At 54.8% G+C, this 19,359-nt stretch overlaps 2 protein-coding genes and 1 long non-coding RNA gene across 19 annotated transcripts in view; 1 reads left to right on the forward strand and 2 right to left on the reverse strand.

Annotated features, from left to right (window-relative positions):
- Window positions 1-1,110: 1,110 nt before the first annotated feature.
- FOXJ1 (forkhead box J1) lies at window positions 1,111-6,012 on the reverse strand. The gene is made up of 3 exons (XM_017884743.1): window positions 5,830-6,012; window positions 4,610-5,276; window positions 1,111-2,861 (listed from the first exon to the last, which is right to left on the reverse strand). The coding sequence occupies exons 2-3, from the start codon at window positions 5,105-5,107 to the stop codon at window positions 2,094-2,096; spliced, it is 1,266 nt and encodes a 421-aa protein (XP_017740232.1). The 5' UTR covers window positions 5,108-5,276; window positions 5,830-6,012; the 3' UTR covers window positions 1,111-2,093.
- A 1,139-nt stretch (window positions 6,013-7,151) lies between these two features.
- RNF157 (ring finger protein 157) overlaps window positions 7,152-19,359 on the reverse strand; it is a 33,824-nt gene continuing 21,616 nt past the window's right edge. For 3 of the 9 annotated variants that reach the window (XM_017884753.1, XM_017884749.1, XM_017884748.1), the window contains 4 exons: window positions 18,857-18,905; window positions 16,926-17,036; window positions 9,907-10,293; window positions 7,152-7,748 (listed from right to left, as the gene is read on the reverse strand). In XM_017884753.1, coding sequence (XP_017740242.1) covers window positions 17,013-17,036; window positions 18,857-18,905 — 73 coding nt within the window. In that variant the 3' untranslated portion in view covers window positions 7,152-7,748; window positions 9,907-10,293; window positions 16,926-17,012. Of the gene's footprint in view, window positions 7,749-9,906; window positions 10,294-12,196; window positions 12,238-16,925; window positions 17,037-18,172; window positions 18,266-18,856; window positions 18,906-19,359 lie in introns of those variants that run through there. The other 6 variants (XM_017884746.1, XM_017884744.1, XM_017884752.1 and 3 more) reach the window with 4 other exon arrangements.
- Window positions 7,742-19,286, forward strand: LOC108537379 (uncharacterized). Of its 9 annotated transcripts, XR_001887782.1 has the most exons (6): window positions 7,742-8,075; window positions 10,361-10,462; window positions 11,211-11,274; window positions 11,699-11,867; window positions 12,222-12,530; window positions 18,221-19,185. It is a non-coding gene; the product is annotated as an uncharacterized LOC108537379 (long non-coding RNA). The 9 variants fall into 9 exon arrangements; XR_001887781.1 differs by adding an exon at window positions 19,245-19,286 and having other exon boundaries at window positions 10,361-11,867; window positions 18,221-18,595; XR_001887779.1 differs by having other exon boundaries at window positions 10,361-11,274.

Genomic DNA, 19,359 nt, shown 5'->3' on the forward strand with positions numbered 1-19,359 from the left:
GCTGGAGGCTGATCCTGTGGGTAAAAGGCTGGAGCCCACTTTGTTCCCCAACGCTGAGGTCCATGAAGAGGAAGCGGGTGGACAGTGGGGATAAGGAGGGGGAGTCGCTTGCGGAGTGAAGGGAATTGAGGCAGCCCTCAGCCTGCCTTCCTGGACCCTGCAGGCTGCGTGCCCTCCTGCAGTATTTAGAATAATTAGCAAGTGAAAGCAGCCAGTTAGCAGGGGAATGCCAGGTTGGCCTAGAGCCAACCTCGAGGATGGAGAAAGAAAGGGGCTTTGGGAGAAAGGGGTCCGTGGAGGCTGGACAGGAATTCTTGGGACGTTGCCTGTTTGTGCCCCTGTGTGTGTGCGCCTGTGTGCGAGCTTGTGTGCGAGGAAGTGGCTCTCTGGAGGTGTCGTGCACCCGTGAGGGTGTATATGTGGCGAGGACTGAGTTGGGAGGTGGCTCCCAGGTGAAGCAAGGGGAAGGGGATTGAAAGGTGCTGGCTGTCACCCAGACACAAATTTCCCGTGCTTCAGTTTCCCCATCAGAACTCTGGTAGTCTGGCTCCTGCCACTGTAGGTGAGAGGGGCGGGTCTGAGCTCACTCCCTTCCCTGGTGGCCTTCCCTGGTTGGGCCAGGTTGTGTGGGAAGTGAGGGCCCTGGGGCTGGGTCCCTCCAGGAGAGGACCAAGTGAGGGAGGTGCTGGAGACCAGCCCAGGCCGGGGATGGCCGACTGGGGCAGGCCGGCCCGGGCAAGCCCTCGCAGCGGGGGACAGCAGGGGCCGAGCCCAGGACACATTTAGCCTTTGAGTTCCCTGGGTCTGGGGGCGGGGGCCACTCCTCCTCCCTTTGTCTCCTGATCCCCCAGGGCTGTGGGCCTCAGTCTCCCCATTGCACGGATGGAGCCACTGAGGCCTAGGCTCCAGGGGACATCCGAGAGCCACCCCTCAGTCCCTTCCTCCCTGGGGATGCTGAGGTCATGGGGAGTTCGTCAGTGTTCTTTACAGGCCCTAAGTGCCCCCCGCATCTTCCTCTCAGTCATCCCTCACTCCAGCAAAGAGAAGCGCTGCCCCTCCGGAACACTTAGCCCTCACCTGTTCCCAAAGAAAGTTTGGAGAGGATCCACATTTAGATTTTAAAATTTTATTTTTAAAAACTTTTCATTGTAAATAACTTCCATGAAAAAGGTTAAATTGCCCCATGGGGCAGGAGGGTGGATGTGGGACGCAGCCCAGGGGATCCAGGTGGAGCAAGGCACGCCCCACGCCCCCGAGGAATGCAGGCAGGGGCATGGGGTTACCCCTTCTTGGTCCCAGTAGTTCCAGCAAGCTCGGTGTCCCTCCCAGTTAAGCCTCAGCTATAGCTACACTCACTACATTAGTCTGTCTGTCCTGCCCCCTACAGCTTGGATGCCCCGGCCCCCAAACCGCCAAATCCAAACTTCCTGCTGCTCTCAGCTTCAAGTCGGGCTTAAAGATTAGGGGCCAGGCAAAGATCCCAGAGGCCCTACAGAGGATCTCCTTGCCCAACCCTGTGCCCCCACCTCATTGTGATCTCCTCTCTCTGCCCCTCCCCCAGTCCATATTCTGCTCAGCTCCGCCCCATCCACTGCCTGCCCCCGGCTCCAGGGAGGCTCTGCCAGGAGAAGCCTCCAGGGGGTTAATTTGCTGTCATCTAATTAGCATTTGTGGTACCTGGGGACTCTCTCTGGATAGAGACCTGGGGAAGCAGGGGGAAGCGGAGGTGCTCTGGGAGGGCCCGGTTCTGTTCCTCCCCAGCCTGACCCGGGCCCCTCCAGGCCTAGGCTCTCATGGCGAAGGGCCCTTTAGCTGGTTTCTGGGGCTGGGAAGACGCGGAGCAATGAAACACTGTGTGTACAAGAGAGGCTGGGGAGAGGAGGCAGCGATTCTGGTCCTGGGCCCTCGTTCTCAGCCTCCTGGGCTTGAATCTGATGGCAGCTGGGGCTGGTGGCCATGTGGCCTTGTGGGGCCAGCCTTGGAGCCCTGGCCCAGCCCCTGCCTGGGTGGTGGGGTGTCTGTGGACCTGTGTTGGGGGGTAGTTCTGGGCCCTGACTTGGGCACTGTCCAGAGGTGGGGCAGGGCCTGGCCTCTTACAAGAAGGCCCCCACACTGGCCCAGTCCTGCAGATCGGAGGCCAGGGTGGCGTCCCCGGCCTCAAAGAGGGGCTCTGGGGGCAGACAGCCACTGCCGCTCTCGTCCCAGGGGTGCTGCAGGAAGGATGTGGCCAGGAAGGTCTCGTCGAAGTCCAGACTGTCGGCAGCCTGCTCCACCGAAGGCCCCCAGGTGGCGGGGCAGTCGATGTGGCGACCGTGGATGGTGAGGTCTACGTCCACGTGTGAGGCGGGGCTCAGAGGTGGGCTCAGCTCCAGGGCCTCCAGCGCACCCAGCTCCCCGCCCAGAGTGCCGGCGTCGAAGATGGCCTCCCAGTCAAAGTTGCCTTTGAGGGGTTCCAGCTCACCCTGCTCCTCCGGGGTGGGCAGCAGGGTGCTGGGGGGCCGCGGGACCTTGGCTACGCGCTTGGGCAGCGGCTGTTTGCGCTTATGCCCCAGCCTGCCCTCGCCTGCACCCCAGCCTGCCTCCCCAGTGGCCTCCTCGAACTCCCGCAGTAGCTGCTGGGCCTCGGTGTTCACCGTCAGCGGCCTGGCCCGGGGGACAGCGCTGGGCTCCTGTGCAACCTGGCGGGCAAAGGCTGGGTGGATGTGGACAGGGGGCAGCCGCCGCTTCTTGAAAGCCCCGCTCAGCAGCCGCTCCGCGTACTGGGGGTCGATGCGCCAGAAGCCCCCCTTGCCTGGTTCGTCCTTCTCCCGAGGCACTTTGATGAAGCACTTGTTCAGAGACAGGTTGTGGCGGATTGAATTCTGGGTGCAGGGAGAGAGTGAGAGAGAGAGGAACCGCTGGGGATGGGGAGACGAAGAGGCACCTGGTGCTCCTGCACGCCCCCCATCTTTTCTCTGGCAGGGGAGAGGAGGTGGGGACAGACACGCTGCTCTGCCCAGGCGGCTGCGGCTCTGGGACACCAGCCACAGGGCACTGGGAGCCCGGAGTGCTGTCGGGGGCTTTTGTTCCCTGTTGCCGGGATATCTGCCTGCTCAGTCATCCGAGCTCTGAGCCGCAGGGTGGCTCTCGGTGCCACCCCCGTCGCCTACCCTCCCTCCCTCACCCTGCCGCTCACAGCCTCTGGCCAAAGCCCTTGGCTCCCCCAGGGCCTGGACCACCGTCTCCCTTTGCCTGGGCCTGGCTGGCCCTCTGTGTGAGTGAGTGGGTCCAGGGAGGGGGCTGGGCAGCTGAGGATGGAGAGGTGGAGGAGAGAGAGAGCGAGCGAGCGAGCGAGTGAGCAGGGATGAGGAGTGGGGGATCTGATGACTTTCCTTGTTTGTTGAGCCTGCTGCTGGCCTGGGCCTTCACCCCCCACGGCCCCCTCCCCCCACTCCGGGCTCAGTTGATTATTACCCAGCCAAGAGCTAAGAGCATAGCACTCATTCCTTGGGCCTGTTTCCCAAAGCCAAGCTGCACAGGCTTAGGGTAGGGTGGGGCTGAGGGTCTCTGCTTTTTCGGTGCAGCTACAAATGACACTGCTCTAGGGTCGGGGCATTGGAAATGGCTTGGGACTGTGGTCCTGTGGCCTGCCCACTTTAGGTGCTTCAGGGAAGAGTCTGGATGTCCTTGGGGGGGCTCTGCCTCCAACTAGCCCTTGATGGTGATGGCTGAAGACTCTTAGGGCACTGTCTACCCAGCCTCAAATCCACCATCCTCCTGCCTTGTCCATTCTTAGGTGCTTAATCGTGTCCAAAGACTGCTGGGGGACAGGGGTCCTGGGCTGGGACGGCAGGGCAGGTGGGTGGATAGTGCCCCACAGCAAGGCTGGGATGTTTACATGGTGGCCTGGGCCCCTTGGCTGCTCAGTGCCTGGTTTCGGAGACGTGGAACATGATGCCAGTGTGGTAGGCAGAGCCCCTGTGGAAGGCACCTGGCTCAGGTAATTGTCCCCCCAGGGAGGTTGGCTGAGAGCGGGGGTTGGAGGCAGGAAACTGAGCAGAGGTTGAGGTAGGGGGCTGGGACAGCAGCTTTAGGAAGGCCCCTTACTCCCTTCACCCTCCACTGGGACACATGCTACAGCACCCCTTCCATTTCACCCTCCCCAAGCCAACTGCAAAAGGGCAGGACATAGAGCCTGGCAGGGAGGCCACGTTCCAGTTTCCGTTTCTGACTCCCGGCCCGACAAACCATCCCGGGGCAGGGCAGTGTCTAGGAATTCTAGGACTTGGGACAAGAATGTGCCTTCAGTTCATCGCTCTCCCCAAGGAGACTCTGTCCACGCAGAGTCTAGCCGTGGTCTTTGGCCTGGGCATGCTGGATGAATGGCAGGTTCTTTCCCCTTGAATCTCAGCCTCTGCACCCCTAATGCCCTCCACCTCTAGACATTCTCCCTTCTCTCTCTCTCTGGAAGTCAAAGGAGGGGCAGTTGCAAGAACTGGGCTCCCTTGCAGTGCTCCCTTCTGGCCGCACCGAGCCTACTTGGCCTGCAGATCTGGGATATGAATCCAGCGCGGCGTGGGGAGCGAGGAGGGAATGGGGAGGGAGCCGCCGCCGCCCGTGCCTACTCTACCTGCCAGGTGGGATCTGCGTGGCGGAAGTAGCAGAAGTTGTCCGTGATCCACTTGTAGATGGCCGACAGGGTGATCTTGGTGGCCTTGCTGGCCTGCATGGCCATGCAGATGAGCGTGGCATACGAGTAGGGAGGCTTCACGTGCGGGTTGGTGGCGTAGTCCACGTCATCGGGGGGCGGGGCCTGCAGCCCCGGGGGCGCGCTCCGCGACGTGCACGACGACGTGGGCTTGCCTGGCGTGTGCGGCTGCCCCAAGCAGGCGGGGTCGGCCGCCAGGGGGGACCCGGGCGCCGCCGAACCTGGCACCTGGTGGTAGCCGTGGGTGTCGGTGCCCCCCGGGGGCAGGGCGGGGGCCTTGGCGTTGAGAATGGAGAATTCCTGCAGCCACTGCAGGCTGGTCAGGCTGTCATCCAGGGCGTCGGGCTCCTCCAGGCCGCCCTCCGGCCCGGCCTCCTCCGCCGGCCCAGCTCCCGAGAGGCGCAGCCAGCTCTCCGCCATGTCTGCGGGGAATCTCCGAGGGGGCGGTCAGCATCCACGGGCTGAGCCGGGGGTGGCCCGCCGCGCTCTCTGGCCCGCTGAGTCCCGCAGCTCCGGTTACACGGCCTCCCGGACGCGCGCTTCCATCTCGCGACCCCGGGGGCGCCTCCTCCGAATAAGTATGTGGTGCCTGCGAGGACCACGGCGGGAACTGAGCACTACCCCACCCCCGAGGGGACAGTGTGTGTACGGGGACGCCTCTTCTAACATCATCCCCGCAGCTGGGGAGGATCTTTTAATGCCGAGGTCTGGGAAACAGAAGCAAGGCCCTGGGGTCCCACCCCACCAGATCCGCCTCCCTCTTCCTTTCCTCTTCGAGGTTTTATTAGCCAAATAAAGGAAGAGGGTAGGGGCATCCGAGGCTATCCTTTTCTCCCGAAGAGCAGGAAATCAGGACCCCCTTCCTCCCCGCAACAAATGGAAATGGGGCGAGAAGTCTGGGAGGGCAGTACGACGGGGCGGGGGCGGAGCAGGTCCTCTGATCCTTGAAAGGCAATATTATGATAGGGGATCATCGGGAAGGAAGAGGACGGAGCAGTTATGGGGGGCAGGAGGCGAGTTTCCCCCAGACTCCTCCGATGTCAGTCCCTGGTCCCACCACTTCCGTCAAGGACGAATGAGAGCGGGCTGGTACCGTCGCCCACCCTCCCCCTGTCTTGCAGTCCCCCAGCCCCGTCCCTTACCTGGCTCAGAGCGCAGCCGGGGCCAGAGGAAGGTTCTGGAAGAAGTTCCTCCCACCCCTGCGGCTCTCTGCCCCAGCTCGGGGCCCAGCCAGCGACTCTTGCCGCCCCCCCCGCCCGACGGCGCTTCTCTGAGCTACCGCGGCCCCGGGACCGGCATTAAGTAGCCGCTCCAAAGGCTTCTCCCGCTGCCATGGCGACGCCCCGCCCCCATAAACAGCTTCCGCCGCTGCTATTGGTCAGTACGTCTCCAAGGAGACCGCGGGCACTTGCCACTCTCTCTGGCGGCAACTCTCTTCGAACTCCCTCCTTCTGCCGCCCTCTCCCGCGCCACCCAACCCCCTACCCGCCGCTACGTCCCGGCTCGGCTCATTCCCGCCCGAGGGCCCCGCGCTGGGGTCGGAGAAGCGCGCGGCCCGCGGCACCGGGAACCGCTACGGATCCGTTCGTCCTGGGGAACTACGACTCTCGCCCCCATCCCTTTCTGTCCCGGTCGCTCTGAGGCGTCGACTGCTCCTGGGACGGAGCCTGCGGTTGGGGGGCTAAGGCTGGGAGCGGACTCAGGCTCGGGAACCGTATCCTTGAGATTTTCTTTCCTCTCCGCTACGAGTGGCACTTTCTCAAGTTTCTGCAGCCTTTCCCTCTCCCCGGACTCTTAGGGTCTTTCTCTGGTGCCCCAGGCAGGTCTGACTTTCCGATGCCACCTGCCGCTTACATCCACAGAGGCGGCAGACACACCCAGGAGGCAGGGTAATCCAGTGTGTCCCAGTAAGCAGCTCTTTCCCCACCCGTATCCTCGAGGTTCCAAGAAGCTGACATTCCAGAGGCTTCCGCAGAAGCGCACTCACTCCTTTTGGAGAGAGCTGATGAAGCAGAGCCCGTGGGTAAAACTCTGAAGTCATGGACTTCTCAAATTCTCCTAGCGGAGTCAGTTGCCCAATGAATTTCACCAACTTTTAAGTGACAGGGATTAAGAGTAGAGGGACTCTGGCCCTTCCTCCTCCCTTCCCCTGGCCTCCCTCCTGTCACCAGCTTTCCTGCTCTTTAATTATTGAGGAGCTGCAGGGTTGGACGTTCTCCGGTTTAAGGCGGCTGCAGAGGCAGTGGTGGGGGCTGGGTTGCTTACCTAGCCTCTGCCCAGGAGCTGGAGAGCTGGGGTCGGGAAGCCTGGTGCCCAGGTCATGAAGAAAGCCCAACAATGGCCCATCACTCCCCCGCCAACGTGCCTTTCCCTAGCCCTTGCCTCTCCCACTCCTCCAACTCCAGATCCTCTTGAGTAAAAATATTAAAGAGTGCTGGAGAAAGACAAACTTTCACAGATAAGCTCATTTTGCAGTTAGCTCTCCTTTCCTTGTAAACAGTTTTATTCATTTTTAAGAATCATGCAGCAATCCATAAATATTGCATTCTTGATGTCCCCACTGTAGTGTGCCCACAAGTGTACTCCAGGGAGAGGGGTACACAGACGGCACAAGCAGTATACACATGCACACACCAGGTGTGCAGACCAAAGCAAAGTGAGTGACCAGCGTGCCAACTCCAGTGGGCAGGATCCTAACTCTCCAGGTGAGATGGCTTAGAGTGTGGGGGGGTCTATGCCTAGGAGATGCCTCAGCAGGGGTAGAAACTCTGGTGGGATGGAACTGGGCAGAAAGAAAAAAGGACTCTATGAGGAAGCCGGGATCACACTACCTGAAGGCAATAGAGTACAGGCCTAGTGCAGCAGGAAGGAGCCCTGGGTCTCCATAGTTAGGTTGTGCCCTGTGGGAGAAGCCAGGCCCACCTCTTCTCTTTGGGTGAACTGTTGATGTGACTGTGACTGTCTCCAGATGAAGGACTGGGGCAAAAGAGTTGGCCACTGACCTGTCCTCATCAGGCTGAGGACCAACTCCTTGGATGAAGTATTTCTGTGGGCCACAGACCTAAATGACAGCCAAGAGAAGGCAGGGGGACAGAGGAAGAGAAATAGTTACTGAGAAACAAGTAATGGACATTTCTAACCTAGGTATGCCTTGGACATGGGGCTGAGGCCTTGAGGAATCTTTCTGTGCTTCTCCCTAGGAGAGGATTAAGCACCTGCTGAGGAAGGACATGGATCCTCCAGGAAGGGGGTCCTGGCCACTGCAGTTACTGTTTACCTCAATCTCCTTCATCTCAGCTCCTTCCTCCCTCCTCCCAGGTACCACCACACTGTGAATACTACCTGCAGGGGACAGGACAGGAGGTGGTCTGTGTGCCACCACCCCAGGGTAAGGGAAGTTCCCTGTCACCTGCTGCTTTTGGGCTCGTATTTCAGGGAAATCAGGAAGTGGGGTTATTGCTCAGCTTATGCATCTCAACTACGAAAGGGGCGGGAAGAATGTAGGGGGAAGGAAAGGACATTAGGTGGGGCCTGAAATGGTAAAGTCTACTGCAGTATTTCAGAGAGGGTGGAGGACGCGCTCCACTCCATCAGGGCAGGATGTAAGTCACTACTAGGCAGTGAGACTGTCACTGCACTCTTGGCATCTGCAGCCACACAGGAGCAAAGGACCCCCTGGGCGCCAGGCTCTTTTTGAGGCTATCTGCCTTGGAAACACCTTGACTTTTTTTATTATTATTTTTTTTTAGACAGTTTTGATCTTTTCGATCTTGTTACCCAGGCTGGAGTGCAGTGGCGCGATCTCGGCTCACCGTAACCTCCATCTCCTGAGTTCAAGCGATTCTCCTGCCTCAGTCTCCCACGGATTTGGGATTACAAGGCATGCGCCACCATGCCCGGCTAATTTTGTATTTTTAGTAGAGAAGGGATCTCTCCACATTGTTCAGGCTGGTCTCAAACTCCTGACCTTAGGTGATCCGCCCGCCTTGGCCTCCCAAAGTGCTGGGATTACAGGCATGAACCACCATGCCTCGCCAAAAAACTCTTTTAGGGTAACAATTCCAAACCCTAAGACAAGTCCACCACAATGGGCATAGCCTATAAGGCTCTCCTACATCTCAACCTCACAAATAATAGTTGTTTCCAACTTTGCTTTCAAACTAATCTCATGCCCTACTAAACCACCACCTTTTCCAAAGGCCAGTAGACACCACATGGAAGAGCCACATGGAATCCACTGATGACACGCATGCTGAGGAAGGCAGAGCAGCCACCACCTCACAGTCCAGCTGTGCTGTTTCAGCTCTTGTATTTGTGACCTCACACTGGACTGGGACGGGAAGTGCACACGAACAGAACACTATTTCTGAACTGCCAATCAGCATGTGACTGGCTCCATCTCCCTCTTCAGTGATTAGGCTCAGTAGCTCTGGAAGGCAAGGGAGGAACACATGGAGGATGGGGAGAGCCCTTGAGGTGAAGGCCCTGAGCCCTGATTCCAACCTCTGCTCCCAGCGCACTGCTGCTGGCCACATGCTGCTGCCTGAACTTAGTTCAAGGCTCTCCACCACTTCCTTTGGGGACCTGGGCACCAAACTGAGAATCACTGGTTCACATTTCTCTCAACCATTAACAAAAGGGGGTAGAGATGGGGGCAACAGGGACAAGAATGCCACCTCCCAGGTGAGTGAAGATGAAATATATGACCACTCCTCACCCAGTGCTTGGCACACAGAGGTGGCCAACACGTTTCTTGAAATGTCACCTTAGGATGGAGTCCCAGGCCTCCCTGAATGCACCTGATCAGGAGAAATGCTCCTTAAGGGAAATCATCTTAACTGGGGGATTCTCAGATTCAAGGGCTCCTTCTTAAGCAGACAGGCATGTGAGGCCCAGGAGACTGGCTCTGCTACCAGAAGGAAGGATTGTTTCTTTCAACCAATCTTTTGGTTGCTACCATTTCTTGTCCTTGAGAAAGGTGCTCCTAGTGCTTGTGGAGGGAAATGCCATATCCGTGCAGTATTGCTCTCCCTTTTCACAGCAGCCATCCTCCAGCCCTACCCCAAACTGCAGGTTTCCAATTGGTTATGATGTGCCAGAGACCAGGAAATGCCAGAGGGATGTTTGTAACAAAGCTGCCAAAACTCTAAGCCTTCTTGTTCTACCCCCTAAGGAGAAAAAAGATGTGTAAGAAATTAGCCCACGGACCCCAGCTCTACCTGAACATCAAGATACCGTGGGGGCATTCCAGAGTCCCTGCAAAGGGTCTCGTGAGCTGCAGTTCATTGAGTGGCTTTAGGTCACAGGGAGAAAGGAGAGCTCCAGTTCCCTCTGAGAGGTGAGGGATTGTGGTTACAGGTTGTAACAGCTGTCACAGAAGGGTGAAAAGTCTCCAGCATCTTGCTGAGGATGCCCAGCAGGCAGCAGCTGAGTGAGGATGGATGGAATGCAGGGGCAGGAGGGGAGCCCAAGTGCAGAGGCTGGGGCTCAGACAGCCAAGGGGCCCCACACACAGGGCCTCGTCTCAGAGTCCTCCAGGCTGCTGGATGACAAGCGCCGGCGCTGGGCGTTCCGACTGACAGCATTGTCATCAGCCTGCCAGGCACCTGGGGACAGAAAATGAACATTACAGGAGCCAGACCTTTGGCCAGATCCAGATGGTGTCTCCAGCAGGGCAGCCCAGGAGTCAGCACGGAAGGAGCAGGATGCGTGTCACCTGAGACTCCGATGAGGGTGCGAGCCACAGCACTCGTGCGTGAGAACGGAGAGAAGCAGGTACTGACAGGTGCAGAGGCTGCTCCTGTCCCCTGGGCTAGGTACAGTCACTGCCACTGTGGCTCCCAGACAGGGAGGGACATGAAAGATGTTCCTTGTTTTGTGAACTTACCCTGGGATCCACTTTCATATTTTAATTACTTGGTTTTAAAGTTTGCCTATATGTTACAATAGAGAGGAAAAGGAAATTGGGCCTCGCTGAGCTATTTTCATCGGGGCAGGAAGGGGTGGGGGGAAGTGAGAAGACTGTTCGTTCTGGCCTGAAGTGTTAATGTTTTCTGTGGGGGCCCCGGGGGGGCAGGAAAGGACTGGCCACCCAGCAGGGTTTCTGGGATGGAAGGCTGCCCGGAGGGAGGACAGTGTGAGGCTCCAGCCCCCATCACCTGCCGTTTTCCTCTCCTCCTGCACCTACGCAGCTGTTGAGGTTTGCTACTAGCTGGTGCCATCAGCCCAGCAGACACCAGCCCGAGAGCCTTGGGGTCCCACAGATACCACCACTGAATGCATCCTCTCCCCAAATCTGCTGTTGTCCCCACGTGAGGAGCGCCAGTGCCCATCTGGAAACCCATTCTTGGTGCTTCTCTTTCGTGTTCTGGATCCAATCCTCCACAACCTCCTGTGGGCTCACTTCCTAGCAGTGTTGTGACTCCATCTGCAGTCACACTAACCTGGGCTCCACTCCCAGTTTACAACGGTGTGATCCGGGGCACATCAATTTACTGTGGGCCTTGGTTTTCTCATCCATCAGATGGGAGATGAGTACTGACCTCACAGGCTTGCTGTGAGGACTAGACGAGAGAATGCAAGTGTTGGTGAGTATCTGACTCCTAGAACAGCCTGTGCTCAGGCTCCTCCAGGCCATCTCGCCTCTCCCCTGAGAGTCCTCTTCATCTCCCGCCCACAGATGAGCTCACTCCCTCCAGTGCCCTCCCTCCAGTGAGGCTAGAGCGCTCCTGCCTTGGGCCTTGGCTGCCTCCGCTCTCAGGGCCCCCTGGCTCCCTGGGGTAGGGAAGGCATGTTGTCCTCCGGATCCTGTGGGCCTCCCAAGCATGTCTCCCAGTGCCCTCCCCTCATAAGGCACCTCTGGCAGGGTAAGGCACAGTGTGCTCCTAAGTACTCCCTGCAGCCTGAACTGCTCCACGCATGCCTGACACGGTGGAAAACGCTGGGTCCCGGAGCTCCTCCATTGGATGAAGCTCCTCCTGGGCAGGGGCTGTGACTTCTTCCCTGTTGCAGTCCAGAGCCCAGCACAACACCTGACCCACAGGAGGACCTGTTCAGTGGATGAGGCCGACCAACTGTAGAGTGTGGCCGTGAGGTTGAGAGAGGCCACTCACAAGTGTCCAGAGTCAGCCTCAGGCCAGCCCAGGACATGAAACCCTTTAATGGCATGTGGAGTCAGCAGGTATAAATGGCTTATTTCCATCAATGCCTTGGTGTGCTAATCCACCGGCTCTAGTAACAGTCTCTGGTGCTTGACCCCAGGGGAACAGTGAGAACAGGAGAGTCTTGGATCTCTCTCACATCCAAACTGAATTTGGGATCTTTACTCCCTGGGGGTGGGTACTGGAGACTGGGACATGAGTCAAGCTGTTTTTTTCACCTCTAATGGTGGCACTATGTGTCTAAGTGTGGCAGGATGAATATAAGGCAATATTAATATTGCCTTTAAAGTGAGGAACCCAAAATAAAATGAGCTGTTTGTTCATTCATATAATTTGGTAGATCTCATACCTATTCCTCAATGTTTATGGGGCAGGACTCCGGAGCTGCGGCTGTTCAGTAGGAAAGACCAAAAGCAAATGGTAAACAAGAGAGAAGACACACATGCACGCACAAATAAAAACAGCAGCACCACCACCACCACCACCACCGCCGCCACCACCAGCAAGCCATGGAACGCTGGGCCTGAGAGGCTGCCCAGAGAGCCGTCCTGACTCTGAATTCACAGGAGTCCTCGCTACAAACTCCACCCTTCTATTCTATAGAAGTCTTAGCCAGGGCAGAACATCGGTTACTTGTGGAAGACTCAAGAATCAGATCTGAAGTCTGCTCTCCTGGCCTCTTGGTAAGCTCTGTGGTGAGGGAGATTCGGCAGCAAGTCGGGGGGGCCCTTCCCCTGGCAAGGACCCTGAGGGGCCCACGGCAAGGCCCCGCTGCTGCTCTCTCCTCAGCCTCATTCCCACAGTGAGCCTGGCTCAGAGAGTCAGTGTGGGTGCTGAGGGGCCTTCCAGAACAGATGCCGCCATTTTGTCTGGCTGAATCCAGGCCCCTCCAGCCAAAAAAATGGAGCGTAGAGATTTAAAATCCTTAGAGGGATATGGGTAACAGTGCTTTCCTTTCACGTCTCATTTTTTGGGATATCAAAATGGGAGTATAAAGAGACCTCTAGAGGTAGATTTTGGGAGTACATTTAGGAAAATTTCACAAGCCCCTTTCCTGCCTCTTATTAAATGTAAGGACTGTAACAGTTCAACTGTCTTTGTAGGGTTGCTCTCCAGGGGAAGGAGGAACTTAGTTTGAATTTTTCCTTAGTGCCCACAAAGTGCAAATAGCATCTTCGTCTTGGGTTTTGAGGCCTCTCAAAAGAGGAGATAATTCAATTTCAGGCCTCCACAAACCTTTTAGATTTCACTGGATATGCTCATTCCAGTGGAATGCAGTCATTTAAAAATTATATTTGTATTCCCACTAAAAAGACCCAAATTATCTTTGCCTTTGTTTTTTGTTTTTTTTCTCTTCAAGATGGAATCTCACTCCATCTCAGCCTCCCAGGCTGGAGTGCAGTGGTGTGATCTTGACTCACTGCAACCTCTGGTTCCCAGGCTCAGTCGATCCTCCCGCCTCAGCCTCTTGAGTAGCTGGGACCTGGCTAATTTTTGTATTTTCTGTAGAGATGGGGTTTCACTGCATTGCCCAGGCTGGTCTCCAGCTCCTGGGCTCAAGTGATCACTCGCCTCGACCTCTCAAAGTGCTGGGATGACAGGCGTGAGCCACTGCGCCCGGCCTATCTTTGCCTTTTTCCATCACTGACTATCCTAGGGCCTTCATAGAACTGTCACTTGCCATGATGACTATCCTGCCACCTGTGTAACAGTCCACCAAACTCCTTGGAGCCACATCTGCTTAGCATGGTCTCGCAATTCTAGTCTTACTACCACCTGTCACACCCGTCAACTGAGACCTCCTTTATTCCTTTCAGAAGCAATCTCGGAACACACCACTCCCCAGTGAAAAACCAAAATCCACCCTTGATCTTGGGGCTCGGGAAAACCCATAAGTTTCTTAGGGGAAGCAGGGCTGGAATGACAAAAGTGCCTCTAAGCCCCTCACCAGTGTGACCGGAGTGGTGAGGATAGGAACCAACAAGGTTCTCAGTTCTTGCCACCAGCCAGGTCTCCTGGCAGAGCCTGTGAGCACGGCGCAGGGCACAGGGAGAGCATGGGAGGCACCCTGGGTTCCACTTCCCACTGGCCTTCCGTGAAGGGAGTGGCACCCGCTTGAAGAGGGAAACAGACTCAAGCAGAGACCAGGCGCATGTGCAGGTGTCCTGATGGGGAGAGAGCTGGCCGCAGGAACAGTGATGAGCTAAGACAGCCAGTGGTATCTCAGCCCTAGGATAGAAAACTGAACTTACAGCTGAGTGTGAAGAGGCCTATTTATTCCATGAGACCTACCAAAGTGGATATTCCTGTCTGTAACCTAGCAGACACTTCCAGAGAGTTCTCCAGCAAATCTGCTACCAGTGGAACCAGAGACACATTTTGCCTAGAGAGACGTGCTTTTCCCTCTCAAGTAAAAAGGGAACCAGAGGTTTTGAGACATCACTTTCACCCAGCTACTGACCGAGGATGCCAATTAAAAACAAATCATGGCCAGGCACAGTGGCTCACACCTGTAATCTCAGCACTTTGGGAGGCCAAGGTGGGCGGATCACCTGAGGTCAGGAGTTCGAGATCACCCTGACCAATATAGTGAAACCCCGTCTCTACTAAAAATATAAAAATTAGCTGGGCATGGTGGCAGGCGCCTGTAGTCCCAGCTACTCAGGAGGCTGAAGCAGGCGAATCACCTGAACCCAGGAGGTGGAGGTTGCAGTGAGCCGAGATCGTGCCACTGCACTCCAGGCTGGGTGACAGAGCGAGACTCTGTCTCAAAAAAAATAAAAAACAAAAACAAAAAACCCCAAATCCTTTCCACTGTCCTTGCCACAGAAGCATTCCCATTTTTATTGAACAGAAATTAAAATAGTCTCACACATTTTTTTTCTTGGAAAATCTTAGTATATTGAATACAGGCCCTCATCTTGAGGCCTCTGGTGAGGATATAATGGGACATTTACAGTGCCTATACCTGAGGCCCTCTCCCAAGAGCCATCATAGGCATGTGATTTCATGTCTGGCACAAACTGTGAGCACATCATAATCTCTAAATAGCTGGCTCCACAAGTCACCCTAAGGAACCCCAGGGCTTCTCTCTTCCTCCCAGTCCTCACTCTCCTCCTGTGATCCCATGGAGTAACTATCAACAAGCAGGTCAGCTGGAGGGAGTCAGGAAGAGGAGGAATAAGCTCAGTTTCCACTAGCACTATTGGCTAAAACAACTCCCAGCAGCTCCCTCTGCTAAAAAAATAGGGGTGGGTAAGGGAGCCCCTTGAGGGAGGCAAGAACCAAATTTATCTCCTAAAGCCAAGTAAGGGGTTGACCAGGGTAGAGTTGCCTCAGACACAGGGCACGGTTAAGGCAGACACATCATCTTGACGGAGGATGCCAATTAAAACCAAATCCTTTCCACAGCCCTTGCCACAGAAGCATTCCCATTTTTGTAAAACAGAAATACAGTCTCACAAATATTTTTTTCTCAGAAGATCTTAGTACCCTGAATACAGGCCCTTGCCAATCAGGAATGGAAGCCTTGCTCACAACCCCAAGCAAGCGCCTCCCAGGTGTGTGCGTGCCCAGCAAGCTTGGACGGGGCAAAGCATTGGCAGGGAGGACAGTACTGGCACCGAGTGAACAGGAACTTTCATACCAAGTCTAGAGAACACACATGAGTTTAGAAAATAAACAAACCAGACAGACAGATTTACATTTGGCAAAATGATGTGGAACACAAATGGACAGATGGAAGCCAGGCCAGGAGCGGGAAGGCAGGGAGTGAAGCAGCCCCTGGGCCCCAGCAGCTCCAGTCCAGGCCTAACTGGCAGGAGTCTGGCCCCTTGGTCAGCGCTCCCTCCTCCATGCTCCGGCAGGAAGCGGGTCTTCCCTGGGCCTGTGCAGGAGAAGCAGGGGAACCGATACTGCCTCTTTTGGTCTCACTGAAGACGAAGAGGCCTGGGCAGTGCCTTTAGAACAAACTAAACAGAAAATGACTCAAGAAAGCCCTTTGAAGGGCTGGAGAAAGTGTCTCTAGAGAATCCCAGCTTCCCCTGCCACACGCTTGTGTGGGGCCAGAGCGTGCTTGGACTGTGTCTTGCACAGACTGATGGAGAGTGGCAACCACAGAGGTCGTGTGGCTCCAACGCCTCCAGCCACGTCGCTGAGCGAGTAAAGCACTGGACCCGTGATGTGGCTGTTCTGAAGCTGAAGTGAGTCTTCGTTCGGGGAATGTTTAAGAGGATTCAAACAACACAGTGTTAAGGACAATCTCTGTCGTGAAACCCGGAGGGGACATCTGACTGAGTCCACTTGGGCAAGATGTGGATTTTAGAAAAGCAGTTTTTAGAGCCCTTGAATGGGAACATTCACTAAAAAGGCACTTGGTGCTCAAAGTGTGATTAACCTGATTCTGTGTAAGACATTAGCTAGATTCGGTTTAGCATCATAAGGAGGAATAAGGGGCACAACCTGACAACCTGATCACCTATGAAGTTACAGCTCCAGGGAGCATAAAGGAGCCCTAACTTGACCTCTCCATTGGGATCCAAATCCAGTAGTATGTACAATGCAACTGGTAACCCAAAGCTCACTGCATCACAGAGCTATTCCCTAGCCTCTAAAATGCTGACTTTCACATTCCTCTCTGATCCTAGCTGAAACACTTTTCTTCTGAGGAGCTACGGCTTCACTTTTAAAGGGTTCGGGCAATCCTTCCAAGACCTTTGTAGAGAGGTGGTGTCTGTCTGCTCAAACTTCCTGTTGATGAAAACAAGACCAGGCCACCTGACACGGCACCTGCAAGGCCGTGATGTGGGGTGGAGAGTGGTCAGGCCAAATCATAAGTTTTGCTTCTTTCTTCCTATCCTAATATTCTCACTCAGAGCAAGGCTGGCTCATTGCAAAAAGCTCAAGGACTCTCCCAGGCCTTCTTACTTCCTTTCAGCAACTGGTCTCCAGCACTAGCACACCCCAGGCCTTCTTGGCAGGAACTGCAGGGCAGGAGATGGGTGTACCAGGGTGAGAGCAGGGGTAAGAGCACAGGGATCGTCTCCCACCAAGTTCATGTTCAGCAGACTGCCACTCACCAGGTAAGCAGACCTCAGAGCACAGCTTATTGTCCAGTGCTTTCACGCTTGCGATGTCAAAGTCATTGTTATTGTCACACTCCATACCTAGAAATGCGCATGTCCTCTGGCCTGTAATGGAGTTAATGCAGTTAGAGAGGTGCTGGCTGTGTTTTTCTCTGCATTGCTGTCCTTAAAATAAAAATCTTAAGGATGGAGACCAAAAAAAATCAAATGATATGTTAAAAAAAGACAATAATTTAGTGGGTAAAGAGTGGACAAGAAAGGAATCACATTGTGTGGGCATGTCTATGTTCTCACGCTATCCTGCTGTTTCCCTAGAGCCCTTTCCGTCTGCTGTTCCCTAACAAGTCAGATCACTGAGGAGGGCTGTGGGACACAGGCTCAACAGAGAACACTACAGCGAGCAGAGCTGGGCAGAGGCCAGGCTGGTGAGGCTGCAACCAACCGGCAGAAGCTAGGGAGGGCCGGTGAGGAGGTCATCCTGCTCATGCCTGCATCTGCCTTGGGTGCGAGCTGGGTTTGTTTATGACCACATGGCTCTGCAAAATAAGTACATGAAACAACAACTAAAGGTCTTAGGATCCATCATTTTGCATATCAAATCAGAATGACTACATTCACAAAATTATGATTTCCTTTCTTACGAGACCTCAGTTGTTATTTTCGGTGTGTTTAAGTGGCTAACCAGAAATCTACAGACATGTAAGAAGGGAAGGGAAAAGTTTTAAAAGGTGTCTTTTTTTAAAATCAAGCTCCCCTCTTTTTTTCTCAGTGAAAACAGAGAGAATAAAACCAATGTATTCCATGGGCTAGGGAATGTCAGGTGAAACAACCTGGCCACACTGTACTTCTTAGAAGCAAATATTCTATGGGAGAAACAATCACAAGGGGTAACTCTAGAGCCTCAAGCACTGAAGTCATCAACTGAGTTGGTGACACTCCAAACCCCCTTGGGCTGGGGTGCAAGAGCTGACGGAGGCAGCCTTGGTGGCCACCTTCTCCTTCAAGCTCCTTGGCCAGGCGGGAGCTGTCATGTCCACATGCACACCTCAAACACTTCCCAAGCGGCGGCCAGCGCTAAAGCAGAAGCAATAGGATGGCATCTGCTGGTGCTTCTGCATCCAGGCCGGGCGTATGTGTGCTCTGGAGGCGCCCCTGAGGGAGGTGCCTCAGAGCAGCAGGAGGAAGAGTCTGGCTCCTGGAACACGTGGTGTTCCCTGCTTGTGGGAGACTTTCCTGCCCACCTTCTTCCTCCTGTGTCCTTGCTCTGTGGGCCATTCCTTCTCTTCTAGCCTTACTGGAAACAACATTCTTCCAACTGAAGATATAACAGAGGCCTGAATTATGGTAAAGGAAGATCATTACAATAGCCTTTAAAATACTTGCCTAAGCTGAGCTCCTGAAGAAACTTGGACCTGTTTCCTTGACCACGCCTTTAATATGTCTGCTGGCTCCTGAGAGTCCTCTTTTACAGTAACGTCGACCATTTTCCTAACTAAAGCAAGACCTGACCAACTGCCAAATAGTCCTCTTCCCCACAGTGGAAGAAACGGCTACTGCTGTTCAACACTGAGACTGCCAGAAGAGCTCTGTGGGGCTCCACTGAAAACCTGCAGCAGGGAGGCCGATGATGGGAGCTGCTTAGAGAGCTTCCGAATCTACTTAAGGTAAACATAGACCTGTATGTATCTCCTGCAGCACTTGCACCTGACGTCCATGGCTCTGAGACCCAGAAAGAGCTGAGGAGGTCACAGAGGTCATCAGTGCTCTGCTTGCTTTGATGTACCACTAAGACGACGACCTTTCCCTTAACAGTCCCACACAACTGAGCAGTGCCACCAAGTCATACCAGTACCCTTTTCTTTACCCCTTAAAGAAGACCCAGGAAAGAAAGATAACTAGAGGAAGTAAAGGACCAGATCTTTTACCATCTTCCTGCGTGGGTGATCCATCCTCTTCCTCCATAACATCATTTCCCTAGGACAGAAGGAAGGCCCTGTGAGTCTATAAAGTGGCAAAATGAGTAAACTGATTGGCTGAAGACAGAACTAATCATCCTAATGGTATCTAACTCCAGGGCCTACATTAACAGCATATATTTCCATCTGTGTTTAATATGCCTGAGAGGCTGAGTAGAGGCAGATTTTGCTTGGTGAGGCACCATCTGCCTATAGGGATTAGATCCAAGCCACATTACCCATATATGCTCAGAAGGGTATGTCAGGAACACCCTTGTTAATAGTTTAGCTGATACTGTTTCTCTTGTTTTTTTTTTTTTTTTTTTTTTTGAGACGGAGTTTCGCTCTTGTTGCCCAGGCTAGAGTACAATGGCATGATCTCGGCTCACCACAACCTCCACCTCCCAGGTGCAAGTGATTCTCCTGCCTCAGCCTCCCTAGTAGCTGGGATTACAGGCACGTGCCACCACGCC

Source organism: Rhinopithecus bieti, unplaced genomic scaffold, assembly GCF_001698545.2.
Source record: "Rhinopithecus bieti isolate Rb0 unplaced genomic scaffold, ASM169854v2 scaffold_13400, whole genome shotgun sequence".
NCBI classification, from domain to species: Eukaryota; Metazoa; Chordata; class Mammalia; order Primates; family Cercopithecidae; genus Rhinopithecus; species Rhinopithecus bieti.